This window comes from Haplochromis burtoni, unplaced genomic scaffold (assembly GCF_018398535.1).
Source record: "Haplochromis burtoni strain Fernald_Lab_line unplaced genomic scaffold, NCSU_Asbu1 Contig_157, whole genome shotgun sequence".
In the NCBI taxonomy this organism is placed as follows: domain Eukaryota; kingdom Metazoa; phylum Chordata; class Actinopteri; order Cichliformes; family Cichlidae; genus Haplochromis; species Haplochromis burtoni.
In genome coordinates this window covers 1,278,904-1,300,828 of record NW_024582518.1, presented here as the reverse complement: position 1 = coordinate 1,300,828, position 21,925 = coordinate 1,278,904, and the positions used below count along the sequence as shown (strand labels likewise).

Genomic DNA, 21,925 nt, shown 5'->3' with positions numbered 1-21,925 from the left:
TGTGTGTGTGTGTGTGTGTGTGTGTGTGTGTGTGTGTGTGTGTGTGTGTGTGTGTGTGTCAGGTATCGAGCTGTCCGAGGCAGAAGGAGGAATCTCCTCTCAGGTGGAGGAGCTGCAGCACCTCCTGCAGGACAAACAGAAGGAGCTGCAGCAGATTGCAGATCTCATACACACACATCTGGAACAGAATCTGCAGCTGAGACACCTGCAGAGCCAGGTTAAACAGGTAACACACACAGATGAACATGTGCCAGCTGCCAAGTGGGGACTAAAGGTGATGATGCTGACCTGTATCCGTCCCTGTGTATCTGTCTCAGGTGCTGGGTTGGATCTCTGAGGGGGAGGTCATGTTATCTTCCTGCATGTTGAATTCCAGCTGTTTGTCTGAAGCTGAGCAACTGCAAAGGGAGCATGAGCGCCTCCAACAGGCCATAGAGGTTATTGCACACACAATGCAAACTGTACACTCCAATTAGAAGAAGTAATAAAAAGGAGAATTATTAAATGGCTTCTACATCAAAACTATGCTAAGATATCAGGTTTCTAAACAGCATATAAATATGGATTTTCTCCACTCTACAGAAAAAAATATAGAAACATCTCTTAACAGTTTTTCTAAAAAAAAACACAAGACAGTAACAAACACTAAAAAAATATCTGTTCAGTATTTTAAGAAGAAAGTATTTATAGCCTTACCATAACATTACCCTTTCTGAGTAATTTACATATAGATGTATAGATGTAAATATGTGTGACTGTTCTTCAGACTTCAGGTTATCACAACATGAAATGCATCAAAATCTGAGCAGCTTACCAGCTCAGCTAAATGGATTCCTGTGGGAAACCCTGCATGACAGTGAATAAATGACCCTGCCCTCATGCAGAGGATGAGTCTGATATGTTTGCAGTCCATCACAGCAGTCAGCTTTAGAGGTTACCACAACAACAGGGACTTTCACACACAAAGTCCTCCCGACGGATTAACGGAAATGAAGTGAATGTGCTGTGCCTTGTCTTTTTCTCCAGTCTCTCCTTCATGCTGACTCCCTGCAGAGGACCCACCAGGTGGCCCTGGCTCTGCAGCAGAGAGCAGAGCTCTTGGTCAGGTTAGTTAATCTATTATTATTAATGCTAATTAGCTGCAAATATCAAATTATTAACCACTGGTCTCATTAATTTCCAGTAAAATCTGGCTTAAAAACATTTTTATAAAGTCTTAAATACAGACATAGCAATGCTTTATCAAGTACATAGTAACCCTTTGTACAAAAGTTACATAACCCCATGTATGTACTGCTAACTGTTATTGTAATTCATAAAATTATATTATACTTCACAATAGTTCCGGAAATGAATCAATCAAAGCAAAAGCTTCAATCATCTGTCACCTTCTGGTGTTCTGTGTTAGAGAGAGCTCACATTTCCCAAACTGTAAAAGAATCATTTTTATAATATTCATTTTCATTATTTAACGTTAAATGATGAAAATGTTACATTTCTTCAGGAAGGCCAGCCATTAGTCTGTTTAACACCTGACATCTGCGCTTTCCTCCTTAGGTCAGGTCATTATGACCCAGATGCAGTGAGGTCTTGTGCCCAGACGGTGGCGCTACACTGGCAGACTCTGATGCTGAGGATTGAAGACAGACTTAAATTAGTTAACGCATCTGCTGCCTTCTACAGGACGTCACAGCAGGTAACGAGAGACTGTAACTGCATCTGATAAATAAACGGCGCCAAGCACTTAACTGAGTGGTTAGCAAACTCGTAATATATTATAATTATCTTAAATGAAAAATAATTGTAATACTTTAACTATAGAACACATTGTTTTTACAAACTTACTTTATAGGTTGTGCAAATATTTAAAATTTAAACTACAGTCAGCCGGAAATTCATAGTATACTGTGTTTTTTCAAGTGTGTACCTGCCTGTTTCCAGGTGTGTGGTGTCCTGGAGAGTCTGGAGCAGGAGTACCGCAGGGAGGAGGACTGGTGTGCAGGAGGAGAAAGACAGCCGGAGCAACTGGTGCCACTCATCAGCAAACACATGGAGCAGAAGGAGGCGTTTCTGAAGGTGAGGAGCTCTGGAAAACCACCACAAACTCCAAAATAGAAGCTGAGCATTGCTAATATTTTACGCTGAAAACAAGTCCAATCAGCTGTAATCGGTCATGGTCAGGCTTTAGTGACATATCCTATTAATAGGATACTTGAATAAAGTTGAATACATTTATTTATTTTGAACAGTTTTCTTGTTCAATGGTCATGGAAAGTTCTCATTGTATTAAATTTAGCAGTCCCAAAACATCCAGCATGAGTTTGTTTATTTTGACCAGAGCATTTATGAAAGTTGTACGATCTGGGCCAATCGTACAAGTGTTATCAAAGTACTTCCCTAATCAAGTCTTTCTACTTGGCATGCATCTTGGTAACTATTTGAGCAATTATTTGTAAGTGCTTGTGGAGAAAATGGCAAGTTAAACTTTACTAAACCTGGTAATAAAGTTTGATTTTGGATGGAGTGAGCCAAGCCTCCCACAATGCTGAAACTGTCGGCAGTAATGATCGATCATAGATATATTCGGGCTTATTCGAGTGCCATGTCTTTTTCTCATAATGTCTGTGGTGTTGGTCATCGACAGGCCTGCACTCTGGCCAGACGGAACGCCGAAGTTTTCCTCAAGTACATTCACCGTAACAGTGTCACCATGGCGACCATCTCTGGCCACAGTGTCACCGTCTCCGGGGTAACAGGGGTTGCAGAGGTCACTGGGCACTCCAGGGTGCCCGAGCAACAGGTCAAAGGTGAACAAAAATATATACATGAGAAATATTCAAGCATTTGTTGGTGTAAATACAGAATTACAGTGGAGCTGGGATCACTTCTTGAGGAACACCACACTTAATGGCAAACTATAGTGGTAATTCGACTTACCCAGATGTGTCTGTGCACTCAGGTATCCTCAGTGAGCTCCTCCAGAGAGAAAACAGAGTTCTTCATTTCTGGACTTTAAAGAAACGTAGACTGGATCAATGCCAGCAGTATCTGATGTTCCAGAGTCACGCTCAGCAGGTAGATGCGGTCTGCTAAATTATTAGCACTGTTATTCATGCTCATTAACAACAAAATCAGCAAATCATATACACTGATCGGGTCTAACATAACATTATGACCACTGACAGCTGGCTCATGTGGTCTGTTCCAACAGACAAGCTACTGTATCAAACAACTTTGATTCTCAAGCATACAAAGTTGCTTCCTTTTTCAATCTTACATGATAGTAAATTAAATATTTTGTCATTTGAAACATTGTGCTGTTGTTTTGTCCAGCATGATACATTTTTCAGTTTTCTGTTGTTGAGTAGGTCAAAATACTAATCAGTTAACACAGTAATTGTGTTGCATGAAAAGTCTCGCATACTCTCTGGGTGTTCGCATCATATTTTGGAAATGCTGACTTTGAGTTATTAACGGACATCTGTCTAATGTGTCCTTTTGTTGCAGGCTCTGGATTGGCTACAACAGTCAGGGGACCACTACCTGGCCACACACACATCACCTGGGGCGACAGTGGCTGAGACGCAAGAACTGCAGATCCAACACAGGGAGTTCTGCATTTCTGCCAAGGTGTGTTTTTTTCCATAGTTTATTGAAATGTATATCATATTTTATCACTTTCTATGAACAGTACTTCCTAGTAAGATAATTAATTAGTTAATGTAGTCTGAGTTCATGTTTGGATTGCTCAGCAGCCTTATGATGCACACGCTGAGGGGCCAATGACCCTCTAGCCAAAGCATCTGTTTGAAAAGACTGTTAATATTTTGTTTGATACTCACAAAAGCAGAGCAGCAAACAGCTATGAACTAAGGCCATCTGTGTACCAGTCCACCTGTCAGTCAAAGAAACCATATGCTCTCATAATGCAGACTAACTCTTAATAGGTGAGCACTTTACTCTTCAGTGTTGATTGTTTGTGCACAGAGAAAGATGCCAGAAAATCCCTTAAAGAGAAACAAAAGGCCATTATGAGATGCAAAACAACCGCTAAGAGACGTATTGTGATCAAGGAGATACTGAACAGCTACAAAGAGACCACGAGAGATGTAGAACAACCCAACAAAATTCAGAAAATCAAACCATTTTTATGGATATTAAAGTATTTCCCAGCTCCATTTTGTGTCCTGAATATGATTAAAATCAGGAAAAGTGCTAGCAAGCCACATGTTGTTGTGAGGTTGAATTTAACTAAACTATGACCTTGTTTCTGTCAGCATACGCAGGAAAAGGTTCACCTGCTAATACAGCTGGCCGAGAGCATGCTGGCTAAAGGCCACGCCCACCGCACTGAGCTCCGTCGTTGTGTTTCTACGGTTGACAAACGCTACCGGGACTTCACCGTCAGGATGGGGCAGTACCGGCACCTGCTGGAGACGGCACTGGGAGGCTGCTCGCAGGTAAACGACACAAGTACTGACTGTGGAGCAGGAACTCTCCACATTTGAAAGCGAAAACATGTGAGTGAGTGAGATGTGATTCTTAGTGTTTTTGCAATAAACACATCAACATTTACTTATGTGTGAACCTTTGCATTTAAAGTTTATTTCCATGTAAAACAGGTTATGATTGAATAATTTGAAGGACTATATGATACAAATGCAGCTTTTTGAATTATTAGCAACATACAAGCTGCAAATGTGTGAAATTAAGATAAGATAAGATAACCTTTATTAGTCCCACACGTGGGAAATTTGTTTTGTCACAGCAGGAAGTGGACAGTGCAAAAGTTATGACGCAAAAATTAAAATACAATTAGAAGGCAGATCTGTTGCTGTACTTCTATGATTATTCAGATTTAGAAAATGTATATTAAAAATAAATATAAATGTATGTGTGTTTTAGTGAGTTTACTTTGTATAGTTTTCCTCTCAGGATAATAAGGACTTGGAGCTCGAGCTGATCCCCAACAGTCTGTCAGACTCCGACCCCGAAGTCAACCTGTCCGATCCGAGCCACCAAGTCAGTGATGAGAAGAGACGTTCCGCCCGCAAGAAAGAGTGAGTACTCTGATATTACTGATATTAGTATAGATATTACTGGTAGCAGTACTACTGCAGTACCCTGATAACACCTGTGTGTGTCCTCAGGTACATCATGGCTGAGCTCCTTCAGACAGAAAGAGTCTATGTCAGAGATCTGCAGGAGTGTATTGAGGTATATTTTCAGAATTCGTGGGTTCTGATTACTGGATGTGACGCAACACAGTACTACATAATACTAAATTGTACTTTCTGCTGTTAATACGATTACCTGCTGCAGACATACCTGTGGGAGATGACGAGCGGCTCAGAGGACGTCCCGCCTGGCCTTGTAAACAAGGACGATATTGTGTTTGGAAACATCCAGGATATCTACGAGTTCCACAACAGGTACCACTAAATATCCTGCTAAATGTGCGATAACACTGCAATATTCTAATGGATGTATTACATTAGGAAACATCCAGGACATCTATGAGTTTTAAACATCTCCAAACTACATGTTTAGATATCATAGGTCCATAACTGTGATTAAAAGAATATTAAAATACATTTAGAGAAAATTAATATTTTCTCTGTGTTTTTCAGTATTTTCCTGAAGGAGCTGGAAAACTATGAACAGCTTCCTGAGGATGTTGGACACTGCTTTGTCACCTGGGTATAATTCTTTTTTTTTAGATGTCAGGTTGATTATTTATTTTAAACCTACAGAGCTAATGATTAATCTGTGTTTATTTCCCTACCAGGCTGATAAGTTCCACATGTACGTGACGTACTGCAGGAACAAACCAGACTCCAGTTTACTCATCCAACAACATGGCGTGGCGTTCTTTGAGGTCTTTTTCAAACACCACAAACATCAACTTAACAACTTAATATTAGCCAGTAGTTTAGTTGGGTAGCACTTTATTTATCTTCATTCCAAATATTATTTTAAATATATAAGAGTTTCATCAATGAAAGTTTGGATTTCACTAAAACACAGCTATGTTTACGGCTTTCCTGTGTTTTCTGGTCTCATGTCAAGCAAAACCTGGCAGCTTCATCTTCTTCAGCAGACTTGGAAACTTTGAGGTTGGAAATTTGTGAATGTGACACCTAATGCCACAGAAATGTAAACTAAGCTGGCGAAACCAAGGTCCCTCAATTCACTGTGGAAAAAAATAAGATCTACCTGGGATCAATTGTCTGATTTAGAGCCCAACATTCAGATGTCTGTGATTCTAGCAGTTTTGTCATTACCGTTCCCCAAGAGACAAAACAAAGTATCAACCAACCCAGAGATTAGTTCCACCACACCAGAAGTACACTCCATCAGTCAGTCACCATGTTTGACTATGAGGTTTAGACACTGAGCCAACAGAAAGAAGAAAAGCTAAATGGTCTAGATTTCCCTAGATACAGTTTCCCGTGAAAAGTCAGATCACAGAAAAAGATCTTGGAAAAATGTTGGTAAAAGCATTTGTTAACCTCCTAATATTATCCAGGCGGCGTCTTTAGAGTTAGTTTCACATCTACCCTTCTTTATGAAGAATTCCTTCTTGCTGAATGGAAATCTTACAATAGAAGAACTCCAAGGCCAAAATGCCTGTAAGAGACTTGATTTGACATTTAACACCTTCGAGCATGTTTCTAAAACACAACCCAGCACTACTGCTAAAATGTTCACCAGCAAGCTGGTGGAAGTTAATAGATTAACACAGATGGAAGGACACGCAAATTATCCAAGATTTTCACCATCCACAGAACCATCTCGACAGCCTGACATGAATTCAGTTTATGGACATCCAGTCTCCAGTGACTAATTAGAGGCTTAAATTAAGTAACGAATAAACAAGGAACTGGAAATTTGGTTTAGCATATCTGGGTTTCCACCACAAAAGTCATCAACCTCAGCATCTTTGACTGATCTAGCCTACTGTAAACTGTTAGAGTTGAACAAATAAAACAGCATTACAACTTTTGTCTGGTTCTTTATTCTGATATTGATGGATGAACATAGGCCACATCTGTAACACACTGTTAGAAACCATGTTTAAATCACAGATAGCATACACATTGGGCTATTTGTGGCTAAATTACAGCACTGCTAAATGTTTTTTAGCCATCTATCGTCCAAATGCCACAACACATGTGACTTCTGGCCCAAATAACATGGACCTGTGGTTGAACTGAGACAACCAGACTCACCCTGAACTGGTCACCAGTCAAGGCTAACTGTGGTCCAAAGAAAACTGCAAAAATAGGCCAAGTTTGTGCTATTTCATGATGTGTTTGGAATTTAACAAATCCACTTTACAAGCTCCCAAAACATCAGTTCTTGAGTTTACAGTACAGTTTACTATTTACTTGGTTCAGTTTCCCCTGTAATACTAATATAAGAGAAATAAATAAAAATAAGTGCAACCATAGGAAACATAACCAAGAAGATAAAAAAGAGCTTATGGGACCATAAAACAAAGTGTGAGTCACCAACAAATGTGGTTTGAATTTTATTGGACTGCTTTAAAGCTTGATTAATGATCTTTTATATGATCTCTAACATTTTATTTTGTGTGTACAGGAGGTCCAGAGAAGACACGGTCTAGCAAACTCCATCTCTTCGGCTCTCATCAAGCCTGTTCAGAGGATCACCAAATACCAGCTGCTGCTCAAGGTACGCCCTGAATTTCTTTTACGTTTCCCCCACATTCAAAACACACGAGAACGAAGTGTTTCCCACAGAGCTCCAAACTGTTTTTGTTTAGAAGGCTGTTAAATTTAGAGGAAGCCTCGGAAATGTTTCATCCCTCTGGCTGTTTGGAAAACACGGCGCCTCAGAGGATTTTTTCTGAGCACAGCTTTCAATCCCGAATACTTTATATGGAGCCCAGAGGACACAGCGTGTGTGCCTGGAATAATGAATGAAAAGCGCTTCGTGTCAGTTTGAAAACTTTGTTGTAACTCAGCAGCAGCAGGAGGCTGAAGGTGCCGAACACGTAACCCCCTTTAGACTGAGCTTCATTTCTTTATGTTGCCACTTTGTCTGTTCAGGGTGATGTTTTAACTGTTTTTCAAACTCTTTAATACTTCAAACCAGAGAAGTGAAGAAATATACAAAGTGAAGCTTCTGCAGAGTTGCCCTATTTTTTGCTGATGGCCATGAGGGAGGTGACTTCTGTTGTAAAACTAAGGCTGATTCTATGGAAGTCTATGAGGAAATGACTCCTCACTTGACCTCTAATTGTCTCAGTGTGTGTGTGTGTGTGTGTGTGTGTGTGTGTGTGTGTGTGTGTGTGTGTGTGTTGGGGGGGGGATTATGGGGACATTGTGTTTTTCTTTTTGAACAGGTTTATTGAGATATTTGGCTTGTTTGTTTGGTGGGTTTATGGCAACATCTTGCTTGTTTTTTGGTGAGCTTTGGAGAACATCTTGCTGGCGGGTTTCTGGGGATATTTGGCTTGTTTTTGGTGCCTTTATTGGGACATATGACTGTTTCTGGCAGGCATATGAGGACATCTTGGTTGTTTGTTTGTTTTTTGGCAGTTATAAGGAGATATTTTGTTTATTTCTTAGCGTATTTATGGCGACATGCTCTTTGTTTTTTGGCAGGTTTGTGGGAATATCTGGCTTTTTTTGGGGGCAGGTTTGGGCTTAATTCTCTAAAATATCTGCAATCATATATTTTAAACATGGAGAAATGCGCTACTCTTTTATACAACTTCCTTTGCAGTTTTTAAAAAAATATTAAAATCACCCACAAACCATTATAATATAAAACTCAAACATCTTTTTTTCACTGTGAAGATTTCTCACAGAGTTCAGCACTTCATTTTCCAGGGAAAACACTGATGAACCTGTATATGTGTTAATGTGATGCAGGAGCTGCTAGCGTGCTGTGAGGAGGGAAAAGGCGAGATAAAGGAAGGCCTGGATGTGATGCTGAGCGTCCCAAAGAGAGCAAACGATGCTATGCACGTTAGCATGCTGGAAGGTGACACAGAATATTTTTCACATGAAGTCAGGACATATTATGAATTGTTCCGGTCGTTATCTAATGAAGAACTTCATACAGTACTGTCAAGGAGCCACCCCTCATTTCTTTATATTCTGCTTCCAGGAAGTGAAGCTTTCTTGTGTTATTTTTAAGTGGTCTTAATTAATAGATTTCCAGGCTTTCTGAAGGTCTCACCTGGCTTTTCAGAAGAATTCTTCTTTGCTAAGACACTTAACAGTGACCTTTGAATCATTCAAGCATAAAATGCACCAAACTCATGTGACAACTTAGCAGAGAGCCAATTTTAAATGATGTCTTTAAACACTTTGTTAAAAAACCACATCTGCTCTCATTTCTTTAGCTGAATCTGTGAAAAACACCAAAAGATAACACGGTTTGGCAGCAGAGAGGTAAAACAGTTTACAGTCATCTGTAAAACACGGTAGAGGCTCTGTCATGTTTGGAGCCAGTGGTGTTGGAGATAGTGCTAAAATTGATAAATTATCAACACAGAAAATACCATCAGATTCTGACCCAGATAGGAAATTAATTAATTAATAGATTGGCCTCCCCAGAGCCTGGACTTCAACATTATTGAAGTAGTGTGGGATCATGTTGACAGAGAACAGAACGAAAGGCTGAAACATCCAAAGAAGAGCTTTGAATGTCCTTCAAGAAGCCTATTCCTGAAGACGACTTAAAGAAATGACAAGAAAGCTGCCTAAGAGAGTTCAGTCTGTGCTGGAGAATAAAGGTGGTCACACCAAATATTGACTTTCAAGCTCGTTAAAATAGTAAAAGCTGTATTTGCATGTGTGTTTCGACATGTTCAAATAAATCACTGCACCTATTTCACATTTTAGTAAGTAAAAAGCAACGGGGAGTCGCTCAAGACTTTTGTAAAGTAATGTATAAACTTTAAAAGGTTAAAACTAAAAGCAAAACTTGACAGAAATGTCTTGGAGGCTCCTCACTGTCTTGTATCTTGCAGGTGTGGAGGATGGTCTGGATGTTCAGGGCGAGCTCCTGCTGCAGGACTCCTTCCTGGTTTGGGAGCCGAAGTCTTTGATCAGAAAGGGGCGGGACCGACACCTCTTCCTGTTCGAGTTGTCACTCATCTTCAGCAAGGAGATCAAAGACTCATCTGGACGGACCAAATACATCTACAAGAGCAGGCTGAGGGTAAGGACAACGTCCAGCTTTGCTCCGTTCAAATCAAAAAAGTACAAATGGAACTAATTTGGCTGAAGATATTCTACAAAGTTTCTCTTACTTCTTGTCTCTGTCTCAGACCTCTGAGCTCGGTGTAACAGAGCACATAGAGGGCGACCCCTGTAAGTTTGCACTGTGGGTTGGACGAACGCCAACCTCAGACAACAAGACAGTCCTAAAGGTGTGTGCTCCTGTCAATGAATGAGTGAGTAAACATTCATACAGTGATGGTTCGATCTAAGGAATAATCCTTCTTTTTGTTTACTTTTAGGCATCATCTTTGGAGCTGAAGCAGGAGTGGGTTCGTAGCATTCGGCAGGTGATCCAGGAGAGGCGGGGTCACTTGCGGGGGGCACTTAGGGAGCCCATCCCCCTCCCCAAGACCCCCAACCCCACGCTGGGGCGACAGCGCAGCATCAACCGCAGGTCAGCTCACACAGATGGCCTTTAAACAGTAATACTGACTCCTGACCTGTTATATCGACAGCCCTAATTCTCAGTGCTGCTAATATTTGAACTCCAAACTCCAGTGAGAAAGCACTTATTTTATTTCTGCTATTAAGATTTATGTGCTTAATATATAAAAACTGTTTGTGTCAGACTTAAGTTTACTTCCACTTGGAGTACACCTGGTCTCTGAAACCATTACAGGTTTCCAATCAATCGAATGTGGCATCCACGAAGTCCCAGCTCATGAAGGATATTCATACGTTTCTCATGTTGGATCGGGTCAAAGGTTTTTTCCAATTGTGTTTATGAAGCAAGCAGGAAATGTCCTTATTACTTTAAAATTACAGGAGCCCTTACATAAAAGTGACTGAACGTTTTAAACATAGCCAGTTAAATCTGAAACCTTTGTTACTCCTGGGTTTGAGCTGTTGGTTGGATAAATCAGGAAAGTTATGGACAACCTCTTAAGCTTTTAGAAATGTTAACAGACCTTTTATATCATTTCCTGACTTTTCCTACCCAACAGGAAGAAAATAGTTGATGTCTTAGTCAATAAAGGAAAATGTGCTTCAGACTTATAGTAGAAGAAATAAGAAGCGCAGACTGACGAGGAAAACAAACTAGATTAAAAGATCGCACGTAGCGTCCACATACTTTTGACCTGTGAGAGTATTTTGAACCCTAGAACACAACCCGAATGTTTTTGTTTGTTTCAGGGAGACGAGCGAGGACGCAGACAGTCTGGGTGATGCCAGCAGTCAACCCGACACCGTCTCCATCGCCTCCCGAACGTCACAAAACACCGCAGACAGCGACAAGGTAACACACACACAGTCGCACGCATACTCACAGACACGATGTGAGAGGGTGTGTCGAGCAGTCGTATGACCTCACTGCTGCTGCAGCTGGCTGGGTGTGTGTTTTTGGTGTGCTTGAGGGAGTTTCCACTATTCATGGTCGGACTCCTTCAAGAAACTTTCACTGCTCTGCTCTCCTGATGAGGTACGTTTCATTTATTTTACCTGCTTCTCATTAGTGGGGCCAGTGGAAGTGACCTCTGACCTTGGAAACTCTGACCCTGCTGGCTTGTGCTCTGATTTGTGAGACAGTTAAGAGAGGAAGGTGGACGACTTTATTTTTTTACTGCGTTGGTGACTATAACACGGTGAAAAAGAAAAAATACACTGTGAGGAGTTAAAGGGACAGCATGTAAGTGGCGACAATAATAACGAGTCTGAATTTAGAGCAAGAAAACATTTAAATAAGGAACATTTCTGCATTTTCATGAATTTATCCTTACAATGTTCAGCACGATATGATATATCGTGCTGAATATGAGTATTCAGAAGATTACTAGAAAAAAATTAAATGTTTATGAAAAATAAAATCCACCAAAAAGGTAAATCTTAATAAGATGTCAGAAAAAAAATGCAAAATAAACATTTTAGATATATTAAAACAATTATATACAACTATTTCAATAAAGATAAAAAATGTAAATTATAATCAAAATATTATGTTATACACAAAGTTAACATTGAAAACACTACTTTTAAATTAGCATTTTAAATAAACCTTTTATTTTAAAATAAATCTTTGGATAAAAAATACAATTTTACAGTTTTAGAAAAGATAAAATTAAAAATTAAATTTTTACAAAATAAAAATTAAATATAAAAATTAATTATCTGAAAAGTTTTTTTTCATGTTTAAAGATAAAATAACATAAAAGTATTTAGAAAATTTCTGAAAAATCCCTGTTTTATAGCTAATTAAATGAATGTAAATTAATTAATTAATAAATACCAGTATACGTGTGAATAAAATAATATGAGTACTGCAACCTAGTTCCTTATTGGAAATATATCTGTCTGTCCTGTCCAACTTTTTGGGCTCTCTGTCAGTCTTTGAGATCACTGTGACAGTTGACACAGCGACCTCTGACCTTTCTGACAGACCTTTGCTTCCTCCCTGAACGCACACATCTATTCACATCTGTGTTGGATTTTTTGGGGAACACCCGTCTCATTCCCTGCGGACGCTACAAGTGTTTTCTCTTCCAGCTGCAGCCCACGTGTTGGAGCTCACAGTCAGCGGTAACCACGGTGACCAGATCACATGATGTTTTATGCTGCTCTCTGGGCCAATCAGAGAAAGGCTGTTTTTGGATGATATGAGAGGCTTTCATGGTTTGTGGTTTGGTCATGTTTCTGCTGAATTGAAGTGACTTTCACTCATCAGCTCTCAGTTCGAGTCATTTAAACCCAACAGACGGCTTTTTGGTTGGCTGAGAAGCCAGAAAAGCTTGATCCATGTTTCTATATGTTTGCATATTGACCATAGATTACGTGGATATAGAAGCAGCTTATTAGCTCTCAGGAGAAAAGAAAGTTGACCCTTTTTCAGATGAACAGAATCAGCATTCTGGGATTTCCTCACCTGGATGTTTGAGCATGCATCAAGACAAACATCTCCACACTGTTGACCTTTATAGGCAGAGCTCATAGTCTTGAAGTTATCTGGAACTTTGTTCTTTATTAATAGTTTATATTGTATTTAGTGTCTTTGTAATCTGGAACTCATTCCTGCCTTGCAGCTTGAAACACGTTAAGTCTTATTTTTAGCCGTCTGCAGGGAATAAAGTCATATCTCAGACTGCTCCCTCACTTTATTCTGAATTTTCCTGGTTTTATCATTTGGAGAAATAGAGGTTGTACGCTCCCAGTGAGCTGCATGGGAGTGAGGTCATGGACTCCAGGAGACACCTCTCTGCATACTGAGTGTGAATGAATGTCTGCTTCTCTCAGAGCTTGGAGCACTGATGCTAATGATGCTGTTATTATCGTTTAACAACACGGCGGTGACACCTTCCGCCTGTAAATAATCTGTCCTACCTGTCTGCGTGCAGCTGTCAGGAGGCTGCGAGTTAGTCGTGGTGTTGTTGGATTTCTCTGCCGGAGGACCGGGAGAGATCAGTGTTCGCTGCGGTCAGACGGTGGAGCTGGTGGAGCGCTCAGCAGATCGGCCCGGGTGGTGTCTGGTCAGAACCACAGATCAAACACCTCAACAGGTAATTAGCATCCAGAAGACAAAACAAAACATCCCAGCAAATAATAAACAAACTAAATGTCCCCACATGTAGCAAAACTTCCTGTCTTGCCCCATCAACCCCCACCAGTTGTGACAGATGGCCACCCCTCCCTGAGCCTGGTTCTGCTGGAGGTTTCTTCCTGTTAAAACAGAGTTTTTCCTTCCCACTGTTGCCAAGTGCTTACTCATAGGGAGTTGTCTGATTATTGGGATTTTCCCTGTATTATTGTCTTTGCCTTGCAATATTAAGCACCTTGAGGCAACTGTTGCTGTGATTTGGTGCTATATAAATAAAACAGAATTAAAATATTTATCTCTGCAGAATTATATTCATACTTTTTTCTTACACATTGTTTCACAGCGTTTGGCAAACTTGACTTCCTGATAGAAGATATCTGTTTCTATGATGCCAATTTATCTTTAAACATATTAACTTTGACTGTCCTTGTGGTCTGAAACATTTTTCTTTTCTTTTTTTTAAAAATTCTTTCTACTTCAAGTTATACATTAAGAAGTTCTGATCTTTTTAATGTCCCTTTTGGATTAAAGGAAGTTGGTAAGAAAGCTTTAAAGTTTCCGGATTAAGTTCCCTGCTGTGGTCCAGAGCAGCTGAGGGAATGAGAAAAGCACTAAAGGGTCTACTAATAGATCCAAAGTATCGTGTGCCAGTAAAAGTCAGATTTTTACTGAGGGACTTTAGATGAAAGAAACAAACCGGTTGAGCTTAGAAAATTAGCAGATTATTTTATATGATGGCTTGGACAACTGATGTAATGAATGACCTCAGACACAAGAACCTCAGATTTCTATCTAACCATTAAAACCAGTGACACACTCACTGAGTCAAAGGGGGCTGTTAAGCAGATTAGCAACAAATGTCCCCATAAGTGACAAATACAATGAAGGTCCCCACGTGTAACAAAGGCAAGAACTTATAGCCATAAGTACCGTTAAAGTGTGTGAGAGGGTTTCCTTGTTTTTCTGATGCTCAACCATCCCTCTAACATCGCTGCTGTGTTTCCTCACAGGAGGGTCTACTGCCCATGAGCACCCTCTGCCTGTCGCACTCCCACAGTGCAGCCGATATGGAGGGACTGCTCCCAGCCTCCACCACATCCTCCAGCACCTCTTCTACAAGCACCACCACCTCCTCCTCCTGCAACTCATCCTCTACCACCATCACCTCCACCTCTAACTCCTCCACTGTGAGCGCCGGGAGGGGTGAGTACCCAGAGAACTTATTGCCTGTGTTCCCATCAGCCCCAAAGGGACCTGACTGTAATCACAGATATTAATGATGCTCTAACTGCTATTTGCAGGAAAAAATCTAAAAAAGTGATTCCTGAGAAAACATACCTTCTAAAACAACAGCGTGGTCATTTTTAAACTGCTGCAGCACATCCCTTGTTTGCTCGGTGTCACTTCCTGTTTAGCCAGAGGCAATTTTAAACATCCTCACGCTGTATGTGTCCCACATCCTCGCTCTCTCTCTCTGTGCCGCCTAAATATTTAAATCCATGTTTGTAAAGTTGTAAACACACTTGAGTCCTTGAGTGCTTGTCCCATAGCTGAGCATGAAAAATTAAATGCGCTTTGTGTCTGTCAGACTCTGCCGCTTCACATTAACATCACAGCTTTATGAGCTTCAAGGAGATGGTCCACAGTAATGAGGAAACATCTCAAAATGCAGCTTTGGCTATAAGCTTCTGGGAAACTGAACCGTTAATCATAACTCTGATCATCACACAAGCCTGCAATGAAATATTTCCATCTTTTTGATCTAAATAAGACAAATTTAGGATGTTTGATTAGCCCCTTTTTCTTTTAAATGTAAATATTTAAAGAACATTTTTACCTAAATTGCAAATATGAACATTAACCTGACTTCTCACCCACCTGCAGTACCTTTACAGCCCAACAGGGGGCTGAAGCCCACATTTTAGAGCCACTAGACCACAGAGTCTTCAAAAAAGTTTATTATATATATTATATATACAACCTCTTGACCATAATGATAGTTTCCAGTAATGCCAACACCTCCAGCTGTGCAACCTGTGGAACAAACCAAATGTCAGCACAAGAAGGTGTTAATGTGGGGTTTCGCAGGAGGGAAGACTCCTGCCAACATCTAGTGTAGCAGCCTATTCAGGGGAACTGACTCATTTTAGGAACAGTAGATTCTTGTTTCCAGACAGGATGCTTCTGCTCAGAGGTTTACTGCTCTAAACCCTGAGCCAGTGTAAAAACAGTGTAATGCATAGGAAACAGGGAAATGCATAACCACAGGGATACACAGGGCATATTTTGCTTGCCTGACAGTGTTTGTTTTTTTCTTCTTTACAACAGATGCATTTCTGATGCATCTAAAACTGCGGAGGGTCTTTTATTTTGTAAATCAACTTTTTCATTTTCTATGTTTTTCCTGTGTCCAACTTTCTGCAAATTGCTTCTATAAGAAGCAGACCTGCAGCTGACACTGAAGAGCATCATCAGCTTACATGCAAAATTATCCCTGGAGTCCTAAAACTGATCCTAGCAGAGACTGTGGATACCACGGTCTGTCCTGCACTAGTGTGATGTCCATCACTGTGAGGTGTACTATAGACCGGCCATTCACAAACTTCACGCCAACATAACCTTTCTAAGTCCTACTAAATACAAAGACAGTATAATCACAGGTGCGTCTGTAATGACGAATTGTTCCATCCTTATTACAGCTACAAATCGCACTGGGAGTATTTAAGGAGAGCGTTTATCCTGCACTGAGGCTAATGTGGCCCCTAGAGACAAAGCACGTACAAACTCCAAAACACAATGGAAGTGCTCCAGGACGCTAGGGGCAGTGTTGAGGTCCTCTCTGAGCAAAGCACAGAGAGGACATCACTGTTAACGTCAGATTTGACTCCACCATGAACCAAGCGTTCATAGTAGCGATGGACCGATCCGGTCCGATACTGACGTAAATTACTGGACCGGATATCGGAGAAAAATAAAAAAATGTAATCCGATCCATTAAATATCAAAAAAGCACCTCACAAAACTTGCGACATGGCGTAACTCGGCTCATAGCCGTAGCACATAGCAGCAGTACGGGTCACGTGATAGAGCGGCTGTGTGTATTTGTAGCCTCGCTAGCAATCCGGCATTTCATCTCCGAGGAAGTTATCCCAGAGAGAAGTAAAGCAAGTGTGTAAGCTTAACAACCGATATATGGAGCGACTGCCTCTCTCTCCCTCCCTCTCCTGTTGCTACTTCAATTGTGAAACTGATCAATGATCAGCTGATCGGCTTTTCTGTCGTGAGTCCGTCTCTCTTGTTTGTTTATCGCTCACTTCGCGCCAGAAAGAGGAAACCAGCGGCTGAACAACAGCAGCACGTTTAAGCTTGATAATCTGTTGTTAGAATTTATTTATTATTACTTTTTACACCAGGATCTTTTTCTACGTAGCTGACGGCTGGTAACTGTGCAGGGGCGGATCTAGCAAAGTTATCCAGGGGGGGCGATAGGGCATTAACAGGGAAAAGGGGGGCACAAAGACATACTTTTCTTTCTTATTCTCATTTAAAATGTCGAGCTTTTAATAAATAATCATCAGAATCTTACATCCAAAGTTTTAATCTGATGTAAAATGTATAGAAGTCCATTACTGTATATAGTGACTATTAAGTCCAATATGCCCTAGTAAGCTATAGTACTTTTTCCTTTGGGAAGATACCATTTGTTCAATCTGCAATTCTGTTGAAGAAAGATGTTGAATCTATTTAATTATTATTGGAAAATAATTTATTTCTGTGCATTTTTTTTCACACTGCATCAAATTATAGTTGATTACATCAATTAAGCATCATGAGTTGGAGGGTGGTTCCTTTTTTTTTTTTTTTTTTTGCTGGGAGTTTTAGAACCCTATTAGTTAGGTTCCTTAATATTTCTGCTAAGTACTCTTTAAAATACCAGAATAGGGAGGATGGTGTAGGTTTAAGTTTATTAGATTGATCAGTATTGCTGAACTATGAAATATTTTGGGTGCAGTGTATTTTTTGCATACAGGTATAACTTGAGTATGAACCTATACAAAAAGCTGAAAGATATTTAAAAAAAACTGTTTTATTGATTAAAAAATACACTGTATCGGATTCATATCGGAATCGGCAGATATCCAAATTTATGATATCGGTATCGGTATCGGACATACAAAAGTGGTATCGTGCCATCTCTAGTTCATAGTAATTAAAAACAAATGAAACAAACAACAGTTTTCACATTACCTTTCTTATAAAGCGTGGTTGTTCTATCCTTGCTGGTGTTTTCTGCCGGTATCCAACTCCATGTGTTTGCAACAAACTTGCCTTTTTTTTTTTTGCAAAACTCCAAAACACTGCCCCTAGCGTCCTGGAGCACTTCCGTTGTGTTTTGGAGTTTGTACGTGTTTTGGAGTTTGTACGTGCTTTGGAGTTTGTACGTGCTTTGGAGTTTGTACGTGTTTTGGAGTTTATACGTGCTTTGTCTCTAGGGGACACTGTACTGAACATTTTATTTTGAAAATTCACTGTATTCTCTAATAAGTGTGTTATAATTTCGTGAATTTTGTCATCAGACAGGCTGTGTAGATTTTTTACGATTAGCCAACACACAGACTTCATTGTAACAGGAGTGACTAGTCATCTATTGTAGCTTTATTGATGGAGTCTACAATGAATAAAAATAAAAGTACCACAGATGCATAGTGGGGCCTTTTACTGTTTTACAGATACCAAAAAAAAAAAAAAACCCCAAAGAAAACAACAAAATAAAATTAGTTTAAGTTAAAAATTAATAAAAAGTAAAACTGTCATTGTGCCAGAGAGCAGTGCAAATTGCATTAATATGTAATTTGCACACTATAAATCTAATAAACAGCTGGAAGAAGGTGTAATACAGAAATATGTGTCTTCAACTCTCTCAACATAAGTAGTACTCCACAGAAGGAAAATAAATGAATCCAAGCAGCTAACATACTTCACACAAGTTTCAATACATAACAAAACAAGAAACAGACTTGTCATGTCGAGTAACACGTATTGCCTTTTTAATCGTTTTTACTATGAGTAACATGACACAGAACAAAAATGCCTATGTAGTTTCAGTGGAAACAGAAAAGTGACCACAGCACTGAGTGTGGCCTCGACCTGTGTGGCAACTTTGTCCCAACTTTAATCTGTAATCTGGTTTGGCAAGGTGTTTGAAATGCGCACACACACACCCACACACACACACACACACACACGGTTAAACATTGACCTGAAGGAGTTTCACACAGACAGGAATCTACAGTTTATCATCCTGACTGTGTATGTGTGTGTGTGTGTGTGTGTGTGTGTGGCGACCCGCTGGGTGTTCTTCCTCGTTACAAACAATAGAAGCTTTAGTTAAAAATAAACTCCTTTTTAGCAGTCGTGTTTATTTTTATTCATGCTTTGTTTTGTGTTTTATGGAGTTTTATTTTATATTTTGCTCCAAATAAACTTGTTTTATTTTTCATATCATTTTACCTATTGTAAAAAAAAATTTTTTTATAATTTTTTAATTTGGTTTTATTATTATTATATTTTATTCATTTTATGTAGTGTTTTTTCTCACTTTGTTTATACTTCACTTGATTTTATGTAGTACTTTTATTACTCTACCATTTTATTATTACTTCGCTTATTATTTTAAATTATTTTAAGGTTTTTTCTTTTCATTCATAGGTTATTTATTTTATTACATTTATCATTGTAATTGACTTGTGTTCGTTTATTATTACTATTACTCTATAAGCCACTCCCCCACAGCATCTAAACCCACCCTCTGTGGGTTTAGATGCTGTGGCTCCACCCCCCAGACCTCTGACTCTTGTTTAGTGTCATTCAGCTGAGAGCAGAGAAACACCTCTGTCAGTCAGTCTGCCTCTTTCTTAATATCTCTCTGAATGGACTGATGTGGAAGCATGCGGCGGGGCAGAGGTGCATGCTGGGATTGTTCGGGCATTTGGGAATGGATTGTGCACGAGCGAGAGGACGAGCGAGGTGGGTTCACACTGAGAGAGTGAGAGAGAGACAGAAAGAGAGAGAGAGTGACGGGTGTTGGAGAAAATATATGGGTGTGCAATGGTTAATAAGTAATAGGTGTGTGTGTGTGTGTGTGTGTGTGTGTGTGTGTGTGTGTGTGTGTGTGTGTGTGTGTGTGTGCACGCCTTTACAGCAAACAGCGCTGCAAGAATGTGAACGATGTGTGAATATGCATGTGTGTGTGTGTCGTGAACAGGACACGCAGGTTTTCCTTTTTTGTATGAAAGACCTCACACACACACACACAAAGTAACACAGTGCAGACAGTGGGTGTATGTGTGTGTGTGTCCTTCAGTGATTATTTTACAATAATCAGACTGACTAACTGGTGGATTTGTTTGAGTTTTAAGCAGCCATATTCATATCCACAATAATCAGCAGAGGTCTGTCCGTAATAAGAATCTCTTGCTGTTGTTTTCAGTTGGCAAACAACAAAAATGTCAGACAGTCACAGTTTGTAAAGCATGATTTTACACTGAGACTAAATCCACATGAATGTTAGGAAATCAGCAGAGTTTCATCAACATAAAACCAAATTTGAGAGAAAAAGCAAATGAATGCCTGTTTCCATCCACACCTGCCAGGTTAATATAATTTTGACTGAGCAAAGTTTCCTAATGTATGGTCAAAACTGTTGATCAGGATGTGCCAGAACAAGATGTTTCTGTTCCTATATCTTTGATGTCGCCCTTCCACACTTTCTTCTGATTGGTGGACTTCTGGAGGCTTGCCGAGGGGCAACATTCAACCATTTGTCAGATTCAAGTCTTTTATTTTGTGTGCATGGAGACGATTGTCACCTTTCAATAAGAAACCTAGTTTAATGTCAAAAGCATGGATTTTGTCCAGAAAGAGCAGGTAAGCATCACCACGGCAACAAAGAAATAAAGCTTTAAAGATCTGGAAGTTGTATTTTAGCCCAAACAAGCGGGGTTTTTTTGTAAATCCAACACAGGAGTTTGTAATGCCTAAACCTGACTGAAAGTCATATTTTTAAGTAATAACACCTTTAAAAAAATAATTCTGGGTAAAACACAACTGAAATACACAAAATCAGTCAAATATTTATTTATTCAAATGCTCACTCTTTAAGGAAAATGTGCTCAGTGTAACCTGAATGTATTTCATTTGACCAGATTCCATTAAAAAGTAACATTTTACATTTTGTTACATGTAACAAAATAACATTCTTGCAAAAATACAAATTATTTGTAAAAATCTGTTGCGTGTATGATTCGAACTCGGGTCTCTGAAAATCTGAAATGATTTGCCCCGACACCACCAACCTCCTGACGTGGGCTGCTGTTATTATCTGATACACGTGCATGAATCAGAACATGGAAACACTGACGGGAAGTCTTGAAAAATGTCATCAGAAGGTTGTCTGCTCTCAGTGACGGCCATAAAAAAGAAATAATTAACTATTGACTTTAGTTTGGGGTACAGTAAATGTAGTGAACATTGTCCCATTACGTAAGAATTAAATAAACTTTAGTCTTAGACACAATGCAAGATAACTACATGAAGCTGCTTCTTAGTTATGAAAGGAAAATTCCACCAGGGTTGTTTTGAATATTTAATTATTCTCATTCAAACATAAACTAAAGGAAAAACTTCAAACAACACCCTCAAAGAAGTCTTTGTGCCCAAACTCTTCTTTCTACAGTAAAATATTGATTCCAGTAGATCTCATGTGTCAGAACTACTTGCACTAAATACTGTTATTTAGTGGTTCACCGAAGCGGAGGCAGCAGGAGTTCAATTGTTCTGAGGTAAAACGCTGCCGTCAGTGGGCTCTGCTGGCTGCAAAGTGTTGTAACAACTTGTCTGAGGTCAAATAAGGCAGCGTATATCTAAATATACCACACACCTACTCTACGGCTGATTTTAAGTCATTAAAATAAATATCAGTTCTAATCTATCATAATCAGTGTGTCTGCATTTATTAATTGTTATTAATGGAGTTATCTTTAATCACTTTTATTCATTATTTCATGTGTGCTGAACATACTGGATTCTTTTAATCTCAGTTTGTATATTTATTTATTGTTTATTTTGCAGGTTTTTG

At 39.5% G+C, this 21,925-nt stretch overlaps 1 protein-coding gene across 3 annotated transcripts in view; it reads left to right on the top strand.

Annotated features, from left to right (window-relative positions):
• The window catches only part of LOC102295902 (kalirin), a 58,420-nt gene that overhangs the window by 21,222 nt on the left and 15,273 nt on the right, over positions 1-21,925 (top strand). For 2 of the 3 annotated variants that reach the window (XM_014336944.2, XM_014336942.2), the window contains exons 20-41: positions 63-226; positions 318-437; positions 1,027-1,106; positions 1,558-1,696; positions 1,942-2,076; positions 2,645-2,807; positions 2,960-3,075; positions 3,508-3,630; positions 4,278-4,460; positions 4,924-5,060; positions 5,151-5,217; positions 5,323-5,432; positions 5,631-5,700; positions 5,789-5,878; positions 7,606-7,698; positions 8,904-9,015; positions 10,010-10,200; positions 10,310-10,411; positions 10,502-10,656; positions 11,397-11,499; positions 13,589-13,750; positions 14,799-14,991. In XM_014336944.2, coding sequence (XP_014192430.1) covers positions 63-226; positions 318-437; positions 1,027-1,106; positions 1,558-1,696; positions 1,942-2,076; positions 2,645-2,807; positions 2,960-3,075; positions 3,508-3,630; positions 4,278-4,460; positions 4,924-5,060; positions 5,151-5,217; positions 5,323-5,432; positions 5,631-5,700; positions 5,789-5,878; positions 7,606-7,698; positions 8,904-9,015; positions 10,010-10,200; positions 10,310-10,411; positions 10,502-10,656; positions 11,397-11,499; positions 13,589-13,750; positions 14,799-14,991 — 2,808 coding nt within the window. The remainder of the gene's footprint in view (positions 1-62; positions 227-317; positions 438-1,026; positions 1,107-1,557; positions 1,697-1,941; positions 2,077-2,644; positions 2,808-2,959; positions 3,076-3,507; positions 3,631-4,277; positions 4,461-4,923; positions 5,061-5,150; positions 5,218-5,322; positions 5,433-5,630; positions 5,701-5,788; positions 5,879-7,605; positions 7,699-8,903; positions 9,016-10,009; positions 10,201-10,309; positions 10,412-10,501; positions 10,657-11,396; positions 11,500-13,588; positions 13,751-14,798; positions 14,992-21,925) is intronic. The other variant, XM_005932767.3, reaches the window with a different exon arrangement.